The following is a 17,298-nucleotide window of genomic DNA, read 5'->3' as shown; positions in this document are numbered from 1 at the left end:
GACTCTTGCTCGAGGTTAGTTAGATGGCGGTAAATGAATGTCAATGATCAGCCACCAAGGAGTGGAGAGATAGGTAGTTCCCTGCCTGGCCCCCGAGACACTATTGAGTTGACATGCAAGAGCCAAAGATAACCCAACCCTAACCCACCAGGGTCTCCCGCTTTTAACCGTTTAAAGCACCATCATCTGACTTTTTGATCACACGCTCCCTCGAAGCCTTTCTTCTCACCTATCAGCGTGATAATGAGAAGCCATATTGCTAAGAGATGAGTTGGCTCGATATTTAATATGTGCTGGTTGAAGCAATCAGTGGCCTCATAAGTCACAGGTTGACCATGCCGCCGTTGAATGAATTGAAGTCGGCCTGCAGCTGATCAGCAGGCTCAAGTGCCCCATTCGAGTGCGCCAGTTCATCCGACAACCGAGCACAGACATGATTTTCACGGCGTGGCTTGTGGAGTTTCACCTGAAAGAGCGGGAGTTGTTGGGACGAAGTCGATGAATGGCTCCACGATCCAACAGATCGGCGCCATCGCTAACTGACTCAGGCACAAGAGAGTTGAGAGGAGACATTGCCGAGCCAAAAGGATACAAGGAACTCCTCTGTAGTTAGGCTAGTATTCGTAGTTATGTCGAATGCATCTGCGCTGCGCCGCCGTTACCTGGCCCGAGCCGATGCTTCCGGGCTGCCGACTTGCGCCCGGGCTTTCCGTCTGCTTTGTTTCTTTGGTCCTAACTAATAGTTAAATGACGCTTGGATAGCAACGAGTTATCCGTCCGTTTCTTGTGTGATATGAGATACCAAAAATAGGCTTGCTTTGCATGCCCTTGCACAATGCCCAGTGCTCGAATGATGAGCGGATCTACCAAACACCAATATTCATACACAGTAATTACCCAAATCCGAGATCCTGCGAGTCCTTGCGAAAAGCCTTGACCAAGATTAGTCCATGGCGCTGCCGCAATGGTCCCCGCCGAAGTTCCGGGCTTTGGCGGTTTCGCATTGAGGACTGCGCAATGTGTGGATCTTTGACGGGAGGCGGGCCAATCACCGCTGGTCCCGACGGCAGGGTACGATTTCAGGTTGAAGCGGGGCTGCAAAGGTGAAACTCTCCCATTTCCACATTTCCACATCATCCCTGATAATTTTCCAGAGCGCACCATATTTCATGGGGAATCGATCGAACTCGGTTGCGGGCTTTTCCACGGTGGATATAACATAACTAACTTTTTGCTTCGTACCGAAAGCCCGGACAATCCGAGACCGAGCCAGGCGAACTCGTTGGCGACAGTTATGCTTACTGTGTTGTGCGTGCCGCCATGTGTGCACTCGCTGTCGTGTTGAGAACCTAGTCGACGAAGTTGACCCCAAATGCCGACGTCGCATTTCACTTCTCCCTCGCTCGAACCACGAAACAAAAACCGTGCTTCGTTGTTGCGCATGAAAACACAGCCGAGTTTCGGCATAACAGCAAAAGCTTAACTCACCACTCGGCACAGTGCAACCGGGCTCTTGGTTGTCATCAGCCAGGTACGTCAGGGACCAAACGGTTTTCCGATTTTCCGATTTTCTGCATCCCGGCCACACCGTGGATCACAGCGCCCATCATCGAAGAAACACGCGGATCGTTAGGCATGGGGATCGTTGATCGATCTGTCAGTGTGGTTATGCGCCTAGCTAGCCCTCGAATTGTTTATCATGCAAGCAAGCAAGCTGCTCAAACTGGACAGCGCCGTACGGACTGGCTGCACTTCCACTTTCGTCGCAAGCTCGGCTCGCACCCATATCACAGTAGGGGAGGGAGGGATACCTAACTATTGCCAGGGACAAGTTCAAACGTTCTGGCCGGCTTCTGGGCTTTTTGGTGTCTGGGTTGTTAAAGTTCCCAGTTGTTCCCCTAGCATGCCCCCTCACTGGCCCCTCAACGGCCCCTTTACCGGATTCGTGTGCCGCCCAAGTCGGCGATTGGCTGGCCAGCCGTCTCAGATTCATCGTTCCTGCATATGCCCCCCCTGACAGGGCTGGGCAACCCCCTTGTCCCACCGAAGAACCACTCCTAGATTACCAGAGCCGCCCTCTGTTTCTCCGTGCTCTTGTGGGTCTTGCAGACAGCCCACCACCGTCAACGTGGTCCCGATGTTTACGCTTGTCCTCCCCCCCCCCCTGTGGAGGATCCCGTTGATTAAGGGCCGCAGGCCGTGACACCCAGCTGGATGTGAGTGATGCAATGGAGCGATATGGGGCCGCCGAGGCGGCTATGCCCCTGCTTCTCCTTCCATGCTCCCTGTCGCTCTGTGGACGTGCTATGGATCCCCCTCAGACCATCGAATGCTCTGGACGCCACGGAGACGGAATGCTACACTCATAAAGCTCCGGGAGGACGCCGAGGTTCGAGGACTGTCTCGTCTTCCTCCCCCTTCTCTCCTCACGACTCCTTCCGTTCATCTTGGCATTAGTGCTGTCTTTCTTTCATTAGTCCCAAGCATCATTCCTTTTGCTTGCTGGCTCGTCAACTTTCGCTTCCCAGCTTCTCACTGTATCTACATTCTCTTTCAACGCGAGCAACTGTGTTTGCCTGCCTCTTGCGAAGTTGACTTTCGCTCTTTTCACTCTTGGATCACACTCACTTGGCCTGGCGCTCATTGATATCCACCAAAACAACACGAACATACTACGAAACAAACACTCAGCACCGCCAACATGAAGGCCGCCTATATCACCCTCGGCCTGTTCGCTACCCTCACCTCTGCCTACTCCAGAAGGCATCCCCGTTACATGCGTCTTGGGAGACACAACAACGGAACTGCCGGCATCATTGTGGCTCCTGGGGATGATGCTGCGGCCGTCTCTGACACAGTGACAATTCCTTTGTCTACTGGTGTCGCCACTGCTGCTCCTCTCCCGACCAACGGCACGGCTGGTGCCGTCACCACGTTGACTGTGTCGACCACTTCGGTCCGCACCGTCACCTCGTGTCTCCCTATCGTCACCGACTGCCCTGCTAAGACGGAGGACCTCGCCAACCTCCCCACCGAGTCTCTCAGCACCGCTACCGTCACTGACACTATCATCCTTACCGAGACTGTCTGCCCCGTGACCGCCGTGCCCTCCATCTCGTCCAGTGTTCTCGATGATGCCTCCAAGGGCCTCATCACTGGCAGCACCCTGACCGAGTCTGCAACGGCTACGTCGGTCGAGGCGGGCGTGACTACCACTGAGACCAACGCCGCCGTCACCGGGACTGACCCCGCTGCTGTCACCACCCTCACTCTCTCAACCACGTCGATCCGCACTGTTACCTCGTGCCTTCCCGAGGTCATCGACTGCCCGACCAGGACTGAGGACTTCTCCAACTTCCCGAGCGAGGCTCTCAGCACTGCCACCGTCACGGACACCGTCATCCTCACCGAGACCGTTTGCCCCGTGACCGCAGTTCCCTCCATCTCTTCCAGCGTCATGGACGAAGCCTCCAAGGGCCTCATCACCGGCAGCACCGTCACCGTCACCGCCACTGCCCCGGCCCAGGTCTCCACTGCCACCGAGACCAAGGTCATGACCCTCACCCAGACCAAGGTCGTCACCGTCACCATGGGCGGCGGCAAGGTCGTCACCACTGCTGTCGAGTCCACCGTCGAGTCCACCACCGTCGAGGTCGTCACCCACACCAAGGAGGCTCCCAACCCGGCCGTGACTCCCCCCGCCGGCGGCGAGAAGGACACCACCACCACCGAGACCATCACCTCGACCGGCACCCGCACCGTCACCGTCAAGAAGCCCGCGACCACCACCGTCGGCGTCAAGCCCGGCAGCGGCAACGGAAACGGCAACGGCAACAACGACGCCTGCAACTGCGACGCGGCCGCCCCCGCTGAGAAGACGGTAACCGTAACCAAGGAAGCCGTCACCGTCACCGCCGCCGCCCCCGCATCCACCGTCTTCGTGACGGTCGCCGACTGCGCGGCCACCACCGACGTGCCCGCCCCCACCGCTGCCGAAGGCGGCAACGGCAAGGGCAACAACAAGGGCGACAAGACCAGCGCCGCGCCCGCGGCCACCTCCTCCGCCGCCCTCGGCAGCGGCGAGTCCGGCGCCGGCATCATCGTGGACGACGACAACAACAGCGGCGAGGGCTCCGACGCCGAGGAGAGCGCGTGCCCGCCGGACGAGGTCGTCACCGTGACCTCGACCAGCGGCGCCGACGCCGGCGAGGCCACTGCCACTGCCACTGCCACTGCTACTGCCACGGCGTCGGCCGCACCGGGGGCGGGTGAGGGGAGCAACTCCGGTGAGGGTGAGGGTGAGGATGATACCTGCCCGGAGGACGAGGTGGTTACCGTGACGGCGACGCCTAGTGCTGCGCCCTCGGGGTTGTAAAGTGTGAAGGGGTTTGATTGAGGATGGGGTGGATTGGGTTGGATTAGACTAGGGAGGGGTGGTTTTCTTGTTTATGTTAGAGGAGGATGGAAAGGGGGGGTTAGGGGGGAAACTGTTTGAGCACAGATTTTTTCTTGGGACCTCGCCCTCGGCTGCGTCTTCGTTTCTTGTACAATGTCATCATATTCCTGTGAAATTTCAGCGTATTTTCTAGACTTTGCGTTCAGTTTGCGTGACTTGATGTTTTCCTGTCTCTTGTGGCTTTGGTTATTGGAGTTGCTTGGGTAGAGCTGGTACGAAATAGTGCTACAACCCAGTCGGCAGTTCAGACTGTTCTCGGTTACAGCACCAGGCGTGGTTGAAACCCGGTTGCGACCGCTCCTTAGATTAGAAAGTAAAGAAATACCTGGTTGATTGAAGGGGGTTTCATTTCGTACCCCCGCGAGTCTGAACCAGCCGAGCTCAACCGGCAGTACACAATGGGGCGCCACCTATATAACCCGGAAGGAATATCAAGCCACAGCCTCACGGTTATGAATGCCAAGTTGGTTACTCCGGTGCCATGCCACTGATTTCTTCTATGGGACGCAGCCTTGGTTTCCCTATAGTCTGTGATTCAACTGCTCTCCGTTACTACAACACCAACAAGCAGCTTCTTTCTCTATGAAGACCTTCCTATCGAAGTGATACACCGCCCAAGAGTTTGTTAGTGATACACTACCCGCCGCTCCCTATGCGTCCCAGGCCCGCCTTCCATATTTCATGCGTTCCCACACTATCGTGCCCTAAAAACGGCAAACGACCTCCTAGCTATATACACACGCACCTTCAAAGGGATATACGTCGTATCCCTTGTGCAAACACGAGCCTCCCTTCACCATAATTGGACTTCCCTCTTATTCCTCTCTATTGGCCATCACCTACTGCGCCCGACCCCGGACACGACTCATCCCCATCACCGTCCGCCCGCAGCCAGGATGCCTACTCCCCGCTGGTCAGCTCCTTAACCCGCCTCTCAATCTCGGGCACGCCCCTGAGCAACACCTCGAGCTCCTCCTTCTCGTCCTCCAGCGCCATACGTTTCTCCGGATCGAGCCGGCTGAACACGTAGTGGCCCTGGCCGTCGAACTGCAGGATGTGGGTGTGGTACTTCCATAGGCTGCGGCGGTGGCTGACGGTCATGAGGGTGATGCCCAGCTCCTTGGCGGTGTCGTACATGACCTTTTCCGTCTCGAGCGTCACGCTGCTGGTGCACTCGTCGAGGATGGCGTAGCGGGGCTGGTGGTAGAAGAGGCGCGCCATGGCCACGCGCTGCTGCAGACCGCCCGAGAGCACGTCCTTCCACTCGGCCTCGGCATCCCAGCCGCCGGGGTAGACCTCGAGCAGGTGCTCGAGCGACAGGATGCGGAGGATGGCGTGCAGGTCGTCGTCCGTGACGCCCTTGTTAACCATGGTGCTCAGGCCGTCCGGGTAGATGAACTGTTGGCGGAGCGTGCCGCTCGAGAGGTAGGGCCGCTGCGGGATGTAGAAGATCTCGTGGAAGGGCGGCTTGTGGACGGTGCCGCCGTACACGGGCCACAGGCCGCCGAGGATGCGGAAGAGAGAGGATTTGCCGCAGCCGTTGGGGCCGACGACCAGAAGGTGATCGCCTTGCTGAAGAGAGAAGGATAGCGCCGGGACGAGCACGTCGCCGTTGGGGGAGATGATAGGTACGTCGGTGAATTTGATGTCTTTGCTGGGGATGATCTTGCCACGGCCCTTGAGCACGGCGGCGTTGGCCTCTGTGTCGGAGCTCGAGACGAGCTTCTTGGAGAAATTGCCTGCTTGCACATCGTCCATCACTTCGAGGAGCGAGGAGACGCGTGAGGTGTATCCAGCGAGCTCCATGACTTCCTTGTACGAAAACATGAGGCGGCCGAAGGCGTCCGAGGCCCCGAGAAGCATCCGCCGGTTGGTCACGAAGCTCTCTGTCCGGTCACCCATGTTGGAGACGACCTGGCCGGGCAGCTTGACGAACACGGGGAGACCGCAGAGAATCAAACCTAGGGCGCCCCAGATATACTTGACAACATAGTCCTCCATGAAGCCGTGGTAGAAGCGCTTCCGCAGGAGATAGTTGATGTGCTTGATCAGCGTAAAGTAGCCCTTGTCGAGTGTGTCTTTCTCGGCTGCGTGGCCAGCGTATAGGGCAACCTCCTCACTATGGTTTATCAATCTCGAGTGCTGGAAGCGGAACTCGCCCTCCAACCTCGCCTCATCGGCCACGTATTTGCCAAACGGGGGTGTTAATGCTCGCATCATAGCCGCCGAAAGCTGGACGAGAAGCGACATGAAGACGACCCCTTCTCCACCGACGCTTCGTGAGAGCGAAATCGTGTAGATGGTCTGTTTTTGAGTTAGCCCGTAACATTAGTAAGTAGCCGGGGGGTGGTTAAGGGATTCTCACCATATCAAGGATCGGTTTTGCCAGATTGCTGTAGAGTTCTGCCAAGTTGTTGGAGAACTTGGTTACATCTACGGCAATTAGTTGGTCAGCATTCTTGACCCTGTCGTCAAGGGCCGAGATTCCGTAGAATGTCAACTTTGACAGATATTTATCGTGGATATACTCGGTCAACCGTGTCCGGTACCTCAGGGCGAGTTCGGACTGGTGGTACGCCAACATGGAGTTGGTGAAGGTCGCCGGCACAGCGATCAGCATCCACCACATGATGCGCTTCAAGAACTCGCGCCCATTCCCCTTGATCAGGGCTTTCACAATGGCGCCGTCCATAGCCGCCACCTTTAGACTGATTACTGTCCGCAGGATCAGAAAGATGCTGTGGCTGATGAGGTATTGTGTCTCCCTAGTCCGCCACCCGGGAATGACAATCCGGAGCAGCTTCATCAACGAGCGAAAGAACTCGCGATTCAGCTCGACCTTTTTCTTTTTGCCCTCATCGTCCACCTCAGATATCGATGTGCTGCGGGCTTTCTCAGCGCGCTTTTCGGCTTCGCGGGCCGAGGCCCCTCTCTGATCGGCGATGGCGTTGCGAATTCGGTGGAGGAGGGCTAGGAATAGGGTGATGTAGACGGCGCGGGAGATGCGCGTGCGGTTGCGCAGGTACATGGTCATGAGTTGGAGGATGATGCCGCGAACTGTGCGGGCGCGCGCCGCGACGCCGCTCAGTACCGGCTTCGACAGCGACGGCGCCATTGCGTATGATGGCGACAGGAGACGGCGACAAGCAGGAAAAGGAGACGGGTCACGGCCGCGCGGCGGCGATCATCGGGAGAACGGTTCGGCGCGTCGAGGTGTCGAACGGAGTACGAAGTAGTACGACGAGAGCGGGATGAGACGAGTTGAGAGTTGAAGTGGGTAGTGGATGATGGTCGGGGATTGTTCGGATGGAAAGTAAGTTGACACTTCTCGATACCCTAATTACTCCTGCTGGCCGTCTATATTTGTTGCAGTCGTTTCGCGGAAGGGGGATAATTCCTGTCGTGCTTTGGCAGATAGCCAGGAATCGGAATCCGGAATTGTGGTGGTTCCTCTTCTGGCCTGTCCTTTGCTCGTTCCTCGGTCCTTGCGTCACCCACTTGCTGGAATGGGCAAGCAGGTCCGGGGTAGCCAAGACTTAACTGCTCGCATGTGATTGTCCTTCGGGGGCTCTTCTCTTCAGTGGCTGACAGGCAATCTCCGGACAGAGGGCTGTGGAGTGGCACAGAGTGGGCGTTCTGGGCTCGGCTTGGCAATGCCGCAATTCATCAAGCCCATCTGCAACCCATCCGTCATCGACCAGTTCCACCCGCACAGCACAGGCAACCATCGGCGGGCACTCGGAGCCCGGAGCCGGATCATTGACTTAGACAAGTCCGGACCTGACCGGGTTATCACGGAGGGCAGATGCTGGCGGTGAACTCACGATAACGATCACAATGGCATCACCCACCACCGTAATGCTCCGTGTATTTTCCATCGTCTTTCTCTTTTTTACTTCTGTCCTCGCCAACACGGAGAAGACCATCTTCCTCGGCCCGGAACCCGTCACCATCCCTCTCACCCACCCAACCCTCTCCGACCTCCGCCTGCACACCCTCACACCCGCACCCGCCAACGGGACCCTCCGGACCCAACTCCCCGCCCAGTTCCCCTCCCCCGAACACCCCGAGGGGACAGTGACATGGCTCCTCCTCGACAACCTCGCCCCCCACCAGCGTTATGAAGTGCGGGTCTGCTGGGCAGCCACGGTAAGCTACACCACCATTTCCATGGGGCAGTTCCGCCGCCTAGTGATCTAACCCCCCTACCCCAGCAACCAACGGCCTTCACCCTCACCACCTTCCCGCTCTCCACAGTATGGGACACGCCCTCGCTCATCACCTCCCTGCACGCCTACACCGCCGCACAGCAGCAACTACAACAACCCCCACCCAAAGCAGACGACAGCACCAGCAGCACCACCACCACCACCAGCACAGACAGCAGCGAAGAGCAGAAGGAAGCCTCCCTCCTCCTCCTGCGAATCGCCGCGGCCGCCGACTATTTCACGACCAACGCGTCGCTGATGCGGGAGGTGCCGCCCGTCGACGTGGACATCATCCTGGACCCGTTCCTGTTCAACGCAGTGCCGCGCTCCCTCGTAGGTACGGCGTGCTTCATTGTTGCGGTGGCCGTGGTGGCGTTCTTCGTGGCGAGGTGGGCGGCGGCGCGGATTCAGGGGTTGGTGGTTGCTAGTGGTGGTGGTGGGTGGGAAGGGGCCGTCAAGAAGAGGCAGTGATGGAGGGGGTGTTGGTTGGGTTGGGCAGGGAGACCTGCTCGCTGTAATGGTACTTCACGCCGAGTAAGATGGATATTCTATCCTTTGGTACGACAGATAAATCGCTTAACGTACAAATGTAATATGAACCTAATTGACAAACCAGCGCACCTAAATTCTAACGTTTGGGGTTATTGGATCCCAGTTTAACCCCCCTGATTGTTCGCACTTGTCTCCTCCCCTTCCGCCCTCCTTCTTGGCCCACGATCTGGGTTCGGTTAGAGGTATAGCTCCCATGGTGGAGGAGCTATGGAGTTGTGGTTCCGTAACTAACGAGCAACAGTCGTGGCGCGCTCCCGCTGATCATGAACCCGAGGGCACAACTCCTTCCCCCAAAAGTAAGCCAGGTTGCGGTCCGTATTACTTCGCTCTTCGAATTGTTGCCGTGATGTCTCCCACCCCTCCGACCCATCCGCCGTCCGCTCCCTCTAGTTCACCGGCTCCCTAGGCGTGACCGACTTTGTCCGAGAAGGGTCCTTCAAGAACCAAGTCATTTGCTTCAGCTCGGCGGTGTCCATGATCGTGAAAGGCTAGGAAAACTAGGCCTCCACCTCCAACCTAGTGAACCGCACAGTGATAGAAACGGCAATCCTCTCCCTCCGACTCGATAGACCTTAACCGAATTGGGGTATGGGAGAACCGGGTCTCTGCCTCTTAACATGACGGACCCTACGACAGTGGAAATTCGGAAAGGCAGCCTTCTCGGTCTGGTGAGTGACCTAGACTACTTTGCCTCTCTGGCTTCTGTACTCGATCCACACTACCCTCCCGCATCGTCGCGCTTCTCGGTTTGGCCGGCTTCTGTAGCGCAGTGGACTGAGATATTCGGCTGGGGCCGGAGACAATGGATTCTCCCTTTTCCGCAATTGAGATTGACCATCCTGTTCGAACATTACCCGCGCCGCGGCAAGCCCTCTGCCGCTAGTAACAACGACTACCTGCGCTCTTCTGCCGTCTCACGCTGCTCCCTCCTCCAGAGTTGTCAGCGCCTCCTGTTGTGTGGGGGGTTGAGGGAATGAGTCCCCTTTCTCTCGTGTTTGGTAATGGCTAAACCCCCCATCCGATTCCCGCTCCGTCCTCTCTCGTCGATCCCACTGCCACGTCAACCCCCTTCTCTGTTCAACTATCCCCAACGTCGTGATAGGTCTTAACTGAGTAGGAGCCTCGGGTAACCGGTCATTGCCATCCTCCTAGTGATATTGGCCGCTGCCGCCATACCCCTGATGGTGCCCGCCCGAAGCGTATTGCGGCTGCGAAGGGTATCCAGAATGCCCGCCACCAGAGCCACCGCTGGAATACTGGGGTTGGGAGTAATGCGATTGGTTGTGTTGACCGTAGGCGCCGGGTACAGCGGGAGGGGCACCGTAGGATGGCGGTCCGTAGGATTGGGACTGGCCATGTGGCGAAGCGCCGTAGCTTTGGTTGTGTGACGACGGGCCGCTGGTGCTGTACGACGAGGTGTACTGAGATGACGGGGCGTGATGCTGGCTTGAAGACTGATACGAAGACGCACTACCGTAATGAGACGGGGTGGTTCCGGGTTGTGAGGGTGGTTGGTACGAAGTCGGCGGGGCCGGTGCGCTGTACCCGCCTGTCTGGCCGTTATTCGAGTAACCGAAGTTGTTTTGGCCCTGTCGCGCCGTTAGCTTTTTGTGGTGGCACTTCAGAGTTTTGAACCTTACCGAGCCATGGGGCTTCCCGCCAAACATATTAGCGACGCCTCCGACGATACCCCCGAGACCACCGCCTGAAGAGTGTCCGGATGACTGCCCACCATGGTAGTTCTGGGGCTGCGACGATGGCTTGCCGCTGGAGAACAGGTTAGAAGCCAGCTGCGAGGCAAGTTTCCCGCCAATGCCGCCGCCACCGCCACTGCTGTGTCCTCCACCAGAACCGCCAGAAGAGAGAAGTCCAGACACTAGCTGTCCAGCAACTCCGCCAACACCGCCGCCGCCTCCATGAGATCCGCCGCCTTGTTTACCGCCGAGCGAGCTGAGCGTATTTCCGAGGAAGGACTGTAACAGGCAGAGGGTCAGCATCAGTAAATGATGTAGCGCAGAAAAGGGGGAAAGAAGGATCGAATCGAATGCGAACAAAAAGAACAGAACGGAAAAGAAAGGGGACGACGGTAATAACATACTCCAAGACCCCTATCCCCATCCCCGCCACCTATCCCCCTCGTCCCGCTGGTATAGTCGTCCTCGCGCGGGTGCACAGGCTCGAGCCGCCCGTCGGGATACCTCGCGGTCCGGCTGCCGTCAGGATGCACGATGATCTCGGCACCGCCGTTGGCGCCATGGGGCACGCCGTAGGGGTGATCGCTGCGTGCGGCGGGGGTGCCGCCGACGGGGGCAGCCTCGGTGGGTGTATCCCATTGCGACGCGCCCGTTGATAACTGAACGAAATAGTACTTTTTGGACGAGGCGTCCCACTGGGCAATCCAACCGGCGGGAAGCGGTGGAGGCCCAAAGGTTGGCCCGTCGCTGCCGGGAGAAGGAGGGCCGGCCATGGAGATGGTCGTTCGATAATTTGGATTGAGTGTGGAGTGGTTGTTTCGAAAGAGGTGGTGAGAAGGTTGACTTTTTGTCACGGTGCTGCACTTCTGTTCCGTGCTGATAAAGAAAAAGGCGGCTACGGAAGGGTGAGTAAGGATTGCTGTGTCGAGCAGTGCAGTGGTGCGAGCTGAACCGGGTGTGGCGCGGGGCGACCAGGTCACCTATGGAGGGGGCGGGGCAGTTTTGCAAATCGGACAGGAGGTCTTGCCATGGATAGACGGTGATCACCTTCTGCTGAAGTTGGCCTAGCACGCCGATATGAGTTGTTTCTTGATTGACTGGCGAGGCAATAAGAGCGGGGAAACTAATCGCATTCACATAAGATCCATCACAAAACGCAAACACAAAAGTCAAATGCGTCGTTTTCCAATCCTCCCTGTCTCACAAATTGTGAGGGAGCCAACGACGGCGTCTTCCGTTGTCAGTTTTCAGCAGAACACCCGACACCCCGACAGTGTTGACATCAGCAGCCCTTGCGGGACACCTCACCGGCGACCGAAATGCGGTAAAGTATCCGCCCGCCCTACCAAGCCATCATCAATAGCGCAACCACGTTACAAGTCAAACCCGCCCACCGCGCATGGCCTCCCCTAACAAGGGAAAGCCGGTCTCACATAAGTTCCTTCTTGACGGAAATGACCAATCCAAACGAGACATCCAGCCCCGAAGCGACGGCCCCAAAGGGCCCCAGCACACATTCCCTAGATGAAGCGACGCAGGCCGCTGGTTCGCGTCCTCCTCCTAACTGCCCGATCGGGCCCGTGATGCCATTGGCCACACTAGGTTGCTCATGCGTCCGGCACCCCATTGGTTTGCCGGGGTTGAACGGTCAACAAGAGTACGGGAGGCAGCCCATCAAGTTATAGCCTACCCACCCATGCCCGTTTCGATATTGATGCACAAGCCTGAGAACCGAACCGCTGACAAAGTCTCCATGCCGAATGACACCCTCACAAAACAGCAAATCATGTGAAGTACACATGTAGAAGAAAAATAAACCAGAGCTCTATTTGTCTAATCAAAATCCGCACCTCTTCCGTAATGCGTCCCATATGCGAGAGACCCCATGGTGTTGAATCCATGCTGCTCAAATTAGAGCCGACGGCCTCCGACCTCCCAAGCGACCACCGACCACGCAGCGCAGCGCGTGGAAATTCCTAAATGCCCCTGTGATCCGAAATGCAACGCTCGCTCACATTCCCCTCCTGCGCCATCGCCGTCTATCACAAAATGAGCATCCCCCCAAAATCACACACCCAACTCATTCCGAGGCCCCTGTACTTCCGCCGCCGCCATTAGCAACCCCATTTCCGTCCTTGACCGCTACTTCCACTACCTTCTCCCGAAGCGCGTCGCCACTCGTTGTTGTTGTTGTTGTTGTTGTTGTTGTTGTTGTTGTTGTTGTTGTTGTTGTTGTTGTTGTTGTTGTTGTTGTTGGTGCCGTTGCTTCCCGGCCGCCCGTCAGACCCTTCCGGATGGCCAGGACGCTGTCGACAATGACGGCGTCGATACCCTCCTTTACTTGGCGCTGTGGATTGCGTTAGCAATAATACGAGAAGAAAAAGGGGAAAGGGAACATACCTGCACGAGCTTGGGCTCGTTATTCAACACGCCATAACTGACGCACACCAGCCCATTCTGCTTCACGACCTTGACCAGGCGCGGGGAGTTAACAAAGGGCTCCGAGTTGCTCACGATGCCGAGCAGGTTCCAGCGGGACGCAAAACGAATCGCCTCCTGCAGGCTGCTGGCGCGGATGTCCCCCACGGGGCTGGTGCCGGCGTCGGTGAGGAACAGGATGGGGATGTTGGGCTGCTTGAAGCTCAGGCACAGGCAGATGTCCGGGTTGAACGAGCTGAAGATGACATGCCTGGCCCCGCCGCCGCCCGCGCCCTCTTCTGTCTTGCCTGCGCCCGCGCCGAGATCGAGGTGGTCGTAGACCTTGGCCAGGACGGTGTCGCAGAACGAGTTGACTTCGACCGCGTACGTGTCCATGTCGTGCTCCTCGCTCTCGTGCAGCATCGGGTACTTGAGTTCGATGTTGAACCCGACCGACGTGGGGAGCTTGTGGAAGAGGTCCTCGAGCGTCGCGAAGGGCGCCTGGATGAAGTTGCCACGCGAATTGGCCTTGAAGCCCTTAGCCTTGAAGTCGCGGGTGTGTTTCATCCGCTCATCCATGTCGTGGTGCTTGCTGAGCTGCTGATGGCCTGCCGCCGGCCAGTCCATCGACATGGACCGCTGCCGCGGACCCGGGCTGTTGCTCCGTGTCTTGTTGATTTGTTTGTGCTGGGGCAGGGGGGGGTGGCCGCCGTCGCCGCTGCCACCGCTGCTGCTGCCACCTTTGTGGCGGGAGGAGTCGGGGTTAATATGCAGGAATTGTTCGAGCGTGAGGGTGTGGACGGGCGCGTCGAAGCCTGTCTCGCTCACGAGAAAGTCGTGGTAGATGACGGGCACGTGGTCCTTGGTGAGCTGCACGTCGAACTCGACATATTGTGCGCCGAGGTTGGCGGCCGCGATGAAAGACGGGACGGTGTTCTCGCCTAGTTGCAGGGACCGGTTGGAAACGAGGTTTTTGCCCAGACCACGGTGGCCGATCACCATGGTCGACGTCATCTTCTTCCAGTACGTCTGCTGCTCCGTCACCTCCATGTTGGGGTGCGAAAAGGGCGTGATGACGAGGAAATTGAAGTTAACGGTGCCGATGACATCGAGGTTGGCGCCCACGATCGGAACGCAAAGGTCTCCCTGCAGACTCATCCGCTTGGTGCCGAAAGTCGACCGCACGCTAGACAGCAGCGCGACACCACGCCCGACCTTGTTGTCGTTGTTACCTGAATAGGTCGGGACGATGTCAAAGAGCAGCTTGACCTTGGTGGCATCAGCCGTGGTGAAGACGATCGGCTCGGTCGAGATGTTCTCATGGACGGGCATATCGATGATGGTCGGCTCGCCCACAGCGCCCTGCGCTGACACGACGATGGAGAGAGCCGTATCCAACTGGGTATTGTGGGCTTGTGTGAGGGGTACTTTGTCCAGAGTCACGGCCTCGACATTCTTCCGCATGTCCATCGAACCGAGACTCACAAGCACCAAGCTCTCGTCTCTGAGGTAGCGGTGCCCGAACGACTTGACCGGCTCTGCCGGGCGCGAAGCGCCGTTCGACCTCCTATCGCCAAGGGAGGCAACCTCGCGAGCCACGGGCTCTGCGGTGACTTTCTCGTCGTCGGAGCTGGCCGTGTCTGTATCGCCCTCCTCCCTACTATGCGCAGCCAGGAGGCGTGCAATAACGAGATGTCCCCTCAACGCAGCATGTTCCTTGGCTGTCCAGCCCGACGAGTCCACCTTGTCCACATCGGCGCCGGCATCCACCAGCAGTTGGGCAACGGACGGGTGGCCGTCTACGGCTGCTATGTGCAGCGGTGTCCAGGCGAACGAATTCTCGACCAGCTCCAAGTTCGCTTTCTGCTCCTCCGTCCCCTTCAGCAGAACCTTGGCGCACTCCTCGTGACCAAACCGCGCGGCAATATGCAACGCCGTCTCGCCGTGCTTGTCCTGCCAATTAATATCCACGCCGGCGTCAACCAGCATCTCGACGATTGGCTTGAAATTGGCCTTGGTCGCAATGGCCAAGACGGCGCTGGATTTGGAAACGGCCCGCCTCAATTCGGCCTTGTTGTCGCTCACGCCCTGCCAATCTTCGCCTTGGAGCAAGGCTTTGGTAGTCAGACGATGGCCGCCGAGGACGCTGAGATGCACGGGCGCGTTGCCGTCCTTGTCCTGCCACTCCGGAGCATCGATGCCGTTTTCGACATTAAACTGCCCCCAGTCCTGCATTTTCTTCATCAGAATCTGGCAGACCACGACAAACCCGAACTGAGCAGCGTAGTGTAGCGGGAGCCGACCAAAGCTGTCCTTTGCTCTCAGCGCCGCTCTCTGGTTTGGTTTGAGCCCCTCCAGCAAATAAATCAACGTCTGGACCGCCTCATCATCCTTGGTGAGGAGATCCGACTCCTTAAGACCACAGACCCTCGGGGCGGAAAGAGGCGACGCTGCCGGGGTGAGATAGTTCTGAGCGTATTGCGCCGCACCCGGGAAGGGAAACGTAGCCAAATTCGAGTCTTCCTCGTTCTGAGCCGAGACCGTCTTTGTTCGGCCGATGTGGATCACCAGTCTGTGGATGCAGTTCCGCTCGTTGATGTCATCAGGTTCGTCTAGAGACGTGATGGCATTCAGCAGAAATGCAATGGAGCCCTTTGACCGAGCGGAAATGGATCGTTGCAACACGTTGAGCAGCACTTTCTGCGCGGCCGGTTCCGGGGTCAAGAGGTTCCCGATTGTGAGACCATCGGTTAGGGCATCCACATCATCCTTCCGGGTGGCCTGGTCGAGTTTGTCCAACAATCCAGAGGGGACACTAAGCATGGCTTTCGCCGTTGCCCGCCCAAGGGAAAGAGTCGACCTCTCGGACCCGGCATCATCTACATGATGCCTGTCGCCCAGTACCGAAATCCACTTGTTGATTTCAGCCAGCAGCCTTGCGATAGCTGTGTCCTTGGCAAACGGACAGGGATCGACCTTGGTAGAGATGTAGCGGTGCTGTGTGGTGGTCTGCGTTGCCGTGTTCGGAATCTTCTTGTCAAGCTTCTTGGTGATCTTGACAAACCCGCGGCGGTTGATCTCACCGAACCATTGCAGTTTCCGCAGCTGGCTACGCAGCTCTAGCAAGGCGCCCATCAGCTCCTCAATCTCGTCATCGTCGAGGTTCGCAACAACATCGGGCGAGCTGCCATATCTGTCCTGCAGCACTTTGAGCCTGCGGTAGGCGTCGGCAAACTTTTTGTTGTAGAACGAGTCGACATCTTCCAAGTTCCTATCAAGGTCGAAGAAGAATTCTGGCAGGGACAGTCAGTACACATATGCATGGTGTATAAGCGAGACCTGGCGGTCTCCGATTTGGTGCTGCCTACCAGCCAAGTCGACCTGCTCTCCGTCCTGGGCTGCCCTGACACCAGCCTTGATAAGTTTCTTGAGGCCCTTGTAGTTGATATACGAGCCCGCCCACTCTGGAACTTGATTCCTCGGTAGACTGCACACGCGGGTCAGTCGTTGGGGATCCCAGAGGGGAGATATGGCTCTGTATCAATCTGCGGTATGTACCCACTTTCGACCAAACTTCATGCTGAAGCTGCGTTGAGATGTCGAAGTGCGGGAAAGCGATGCTAATGTGTGTGGGTTGTAAGGAAGAAGAAAAATGAATTATGAGAGATGATCGTAAACAAGTCCACTTTGATAAAACTAGCGGTGCCAAAAAACAAGGATATCTGGATGCGGATAATTGAGCGGTCGGAGGAGGGTCTTGAGGAAGTGACCGGGATGAAACCTGGAACCCGCTGCTTGATGGAAGTTCAGTGGCTGGTCGCCTGCATTCTGAAAGCCACGGTCTATGTGGAAAACCGGAAAACACGGGCAGGCATGCAACGAAGAGGGAGAATCCTTTATCGCCCAGTGCCCTGGCCTCGGAGGTCTGGCAATCGTGAAGAACGCGTTACCGCACTGTGACGCAAACCGA

General features: G+C 57.5%; 5 protein-coding genes across 5 annotated transcripts; 2 read left to right on the top strand and 3 right to left on the bottom strand.

Annotated features, from left to right (window-relative positions):
- Positions 1–2,701: 2,701 nt before the first annotated feature.
- Positions 2,702–4,375, top strand: CHGG_10183 (uncharacterized protein; the record flags this gene model as incomplete). The annotated part of the gene is made up of 1 exon (XM_001228109.1): positions 2,702–4,375. One exon carries the CDS (start codon positions 2,702–2,704, stop codon positions 4,373–4,375), a length of 1,674 nt encoding a protein of 557 aa, XP_001228110.1.
- A 981-nt stretch (positions 4,376–5,356) lies between these two features.
- Positions 5,357–7,571, bottom strand: CHGG_10182 (uncharacterized protein; the record flags this gene model as incomplete). The annotated part of the gene is made up of 2 exons (XM_001228108.1): positions 5,357–6,760; positions 6,822–7,571. 2 exons carry the CDS (start codon positions 7,569–7,571, stop codon positions 5,357–5,359), a joined length of 2,154 nt encoding a protein of 717 aa, XP_001228109.1.
- Positions 7,572–8,293: 722 nt separating this feature from the next.
- CHGG_10181 (uncharacterized protein) lies at positions 8,294–9,135 on the top strand (the record flags this gene model as incomplete). The annotated part of the gene is made up of 2 exons (XM_001228107.1): positions 8,294–8,605; positions 8,671–9,135. 2 exons carry the CDS (start codon positions 8,294–8,296, stop codon positions 9,133–9,135), a joined length of 777 nt encoding a protein of 258 aa, XP_001228108.1.
- A 1,229-nt stretch (positions 9,136–10,364) lies between these two features.
- Positions 10,365–11,683, bottom strand: CHGG_10180 (uncharacterized protein; the record flags this gene model as incomplete). The annotated part of the gene is made up of 2 exons (XM_001228106.1): positions 10,365–11,189; positions 11,315–11,683. 2 exons carry the CDS (start codon positions 11,681–11,683, stop codon positions 10,365–10,367), a joined length of 1,194 nt encoding a protein of 397 aa, XP_001228107.1.
- A 1,307-nt stretch (positions 11,684–12,990) lies between these two features.
- On the bottom strand, positions 12,991–16,907 carry CHGG_10179 (uncharacterized protein; the record flags this gene model as incomplete). The annotated part of the gene is made up of 4 exons (XM_001228105.1): positions 12,991–13,257; positions 13,311–16,621; positions 16,697–16,815; positions 16,891–16,907. The coding sequence occupies 4 exons, from the start codon at positions 16,905–16,907 to the stop codon at positions 12,991–12,993; spliced, it is 3,714 nt and encodes a 1,237-aa protein (XP_001228106.1).
- Between the last annotated feature and the right edge of the window lie 391 nt (positions 16,908–17,298).

This window comes from Chaetomium globosum, genomic scaffold, assembly GCF_000143365.1.
Source record: "Chaetomium globosum CBS 148.51 scaffold_7 genomic scaffold, whole genome shotgun sequence".
NCBI classification, from domain to species: Eukaryota; Fungi; Ascomycota; class Sordariomycetes; order Sordariales; family Chaetomiaceae; genus Chaetomium; species Chaetomium globosum.
This window is presented reverse-complemented; position numbering and strand designations above follow the sequence as displayed.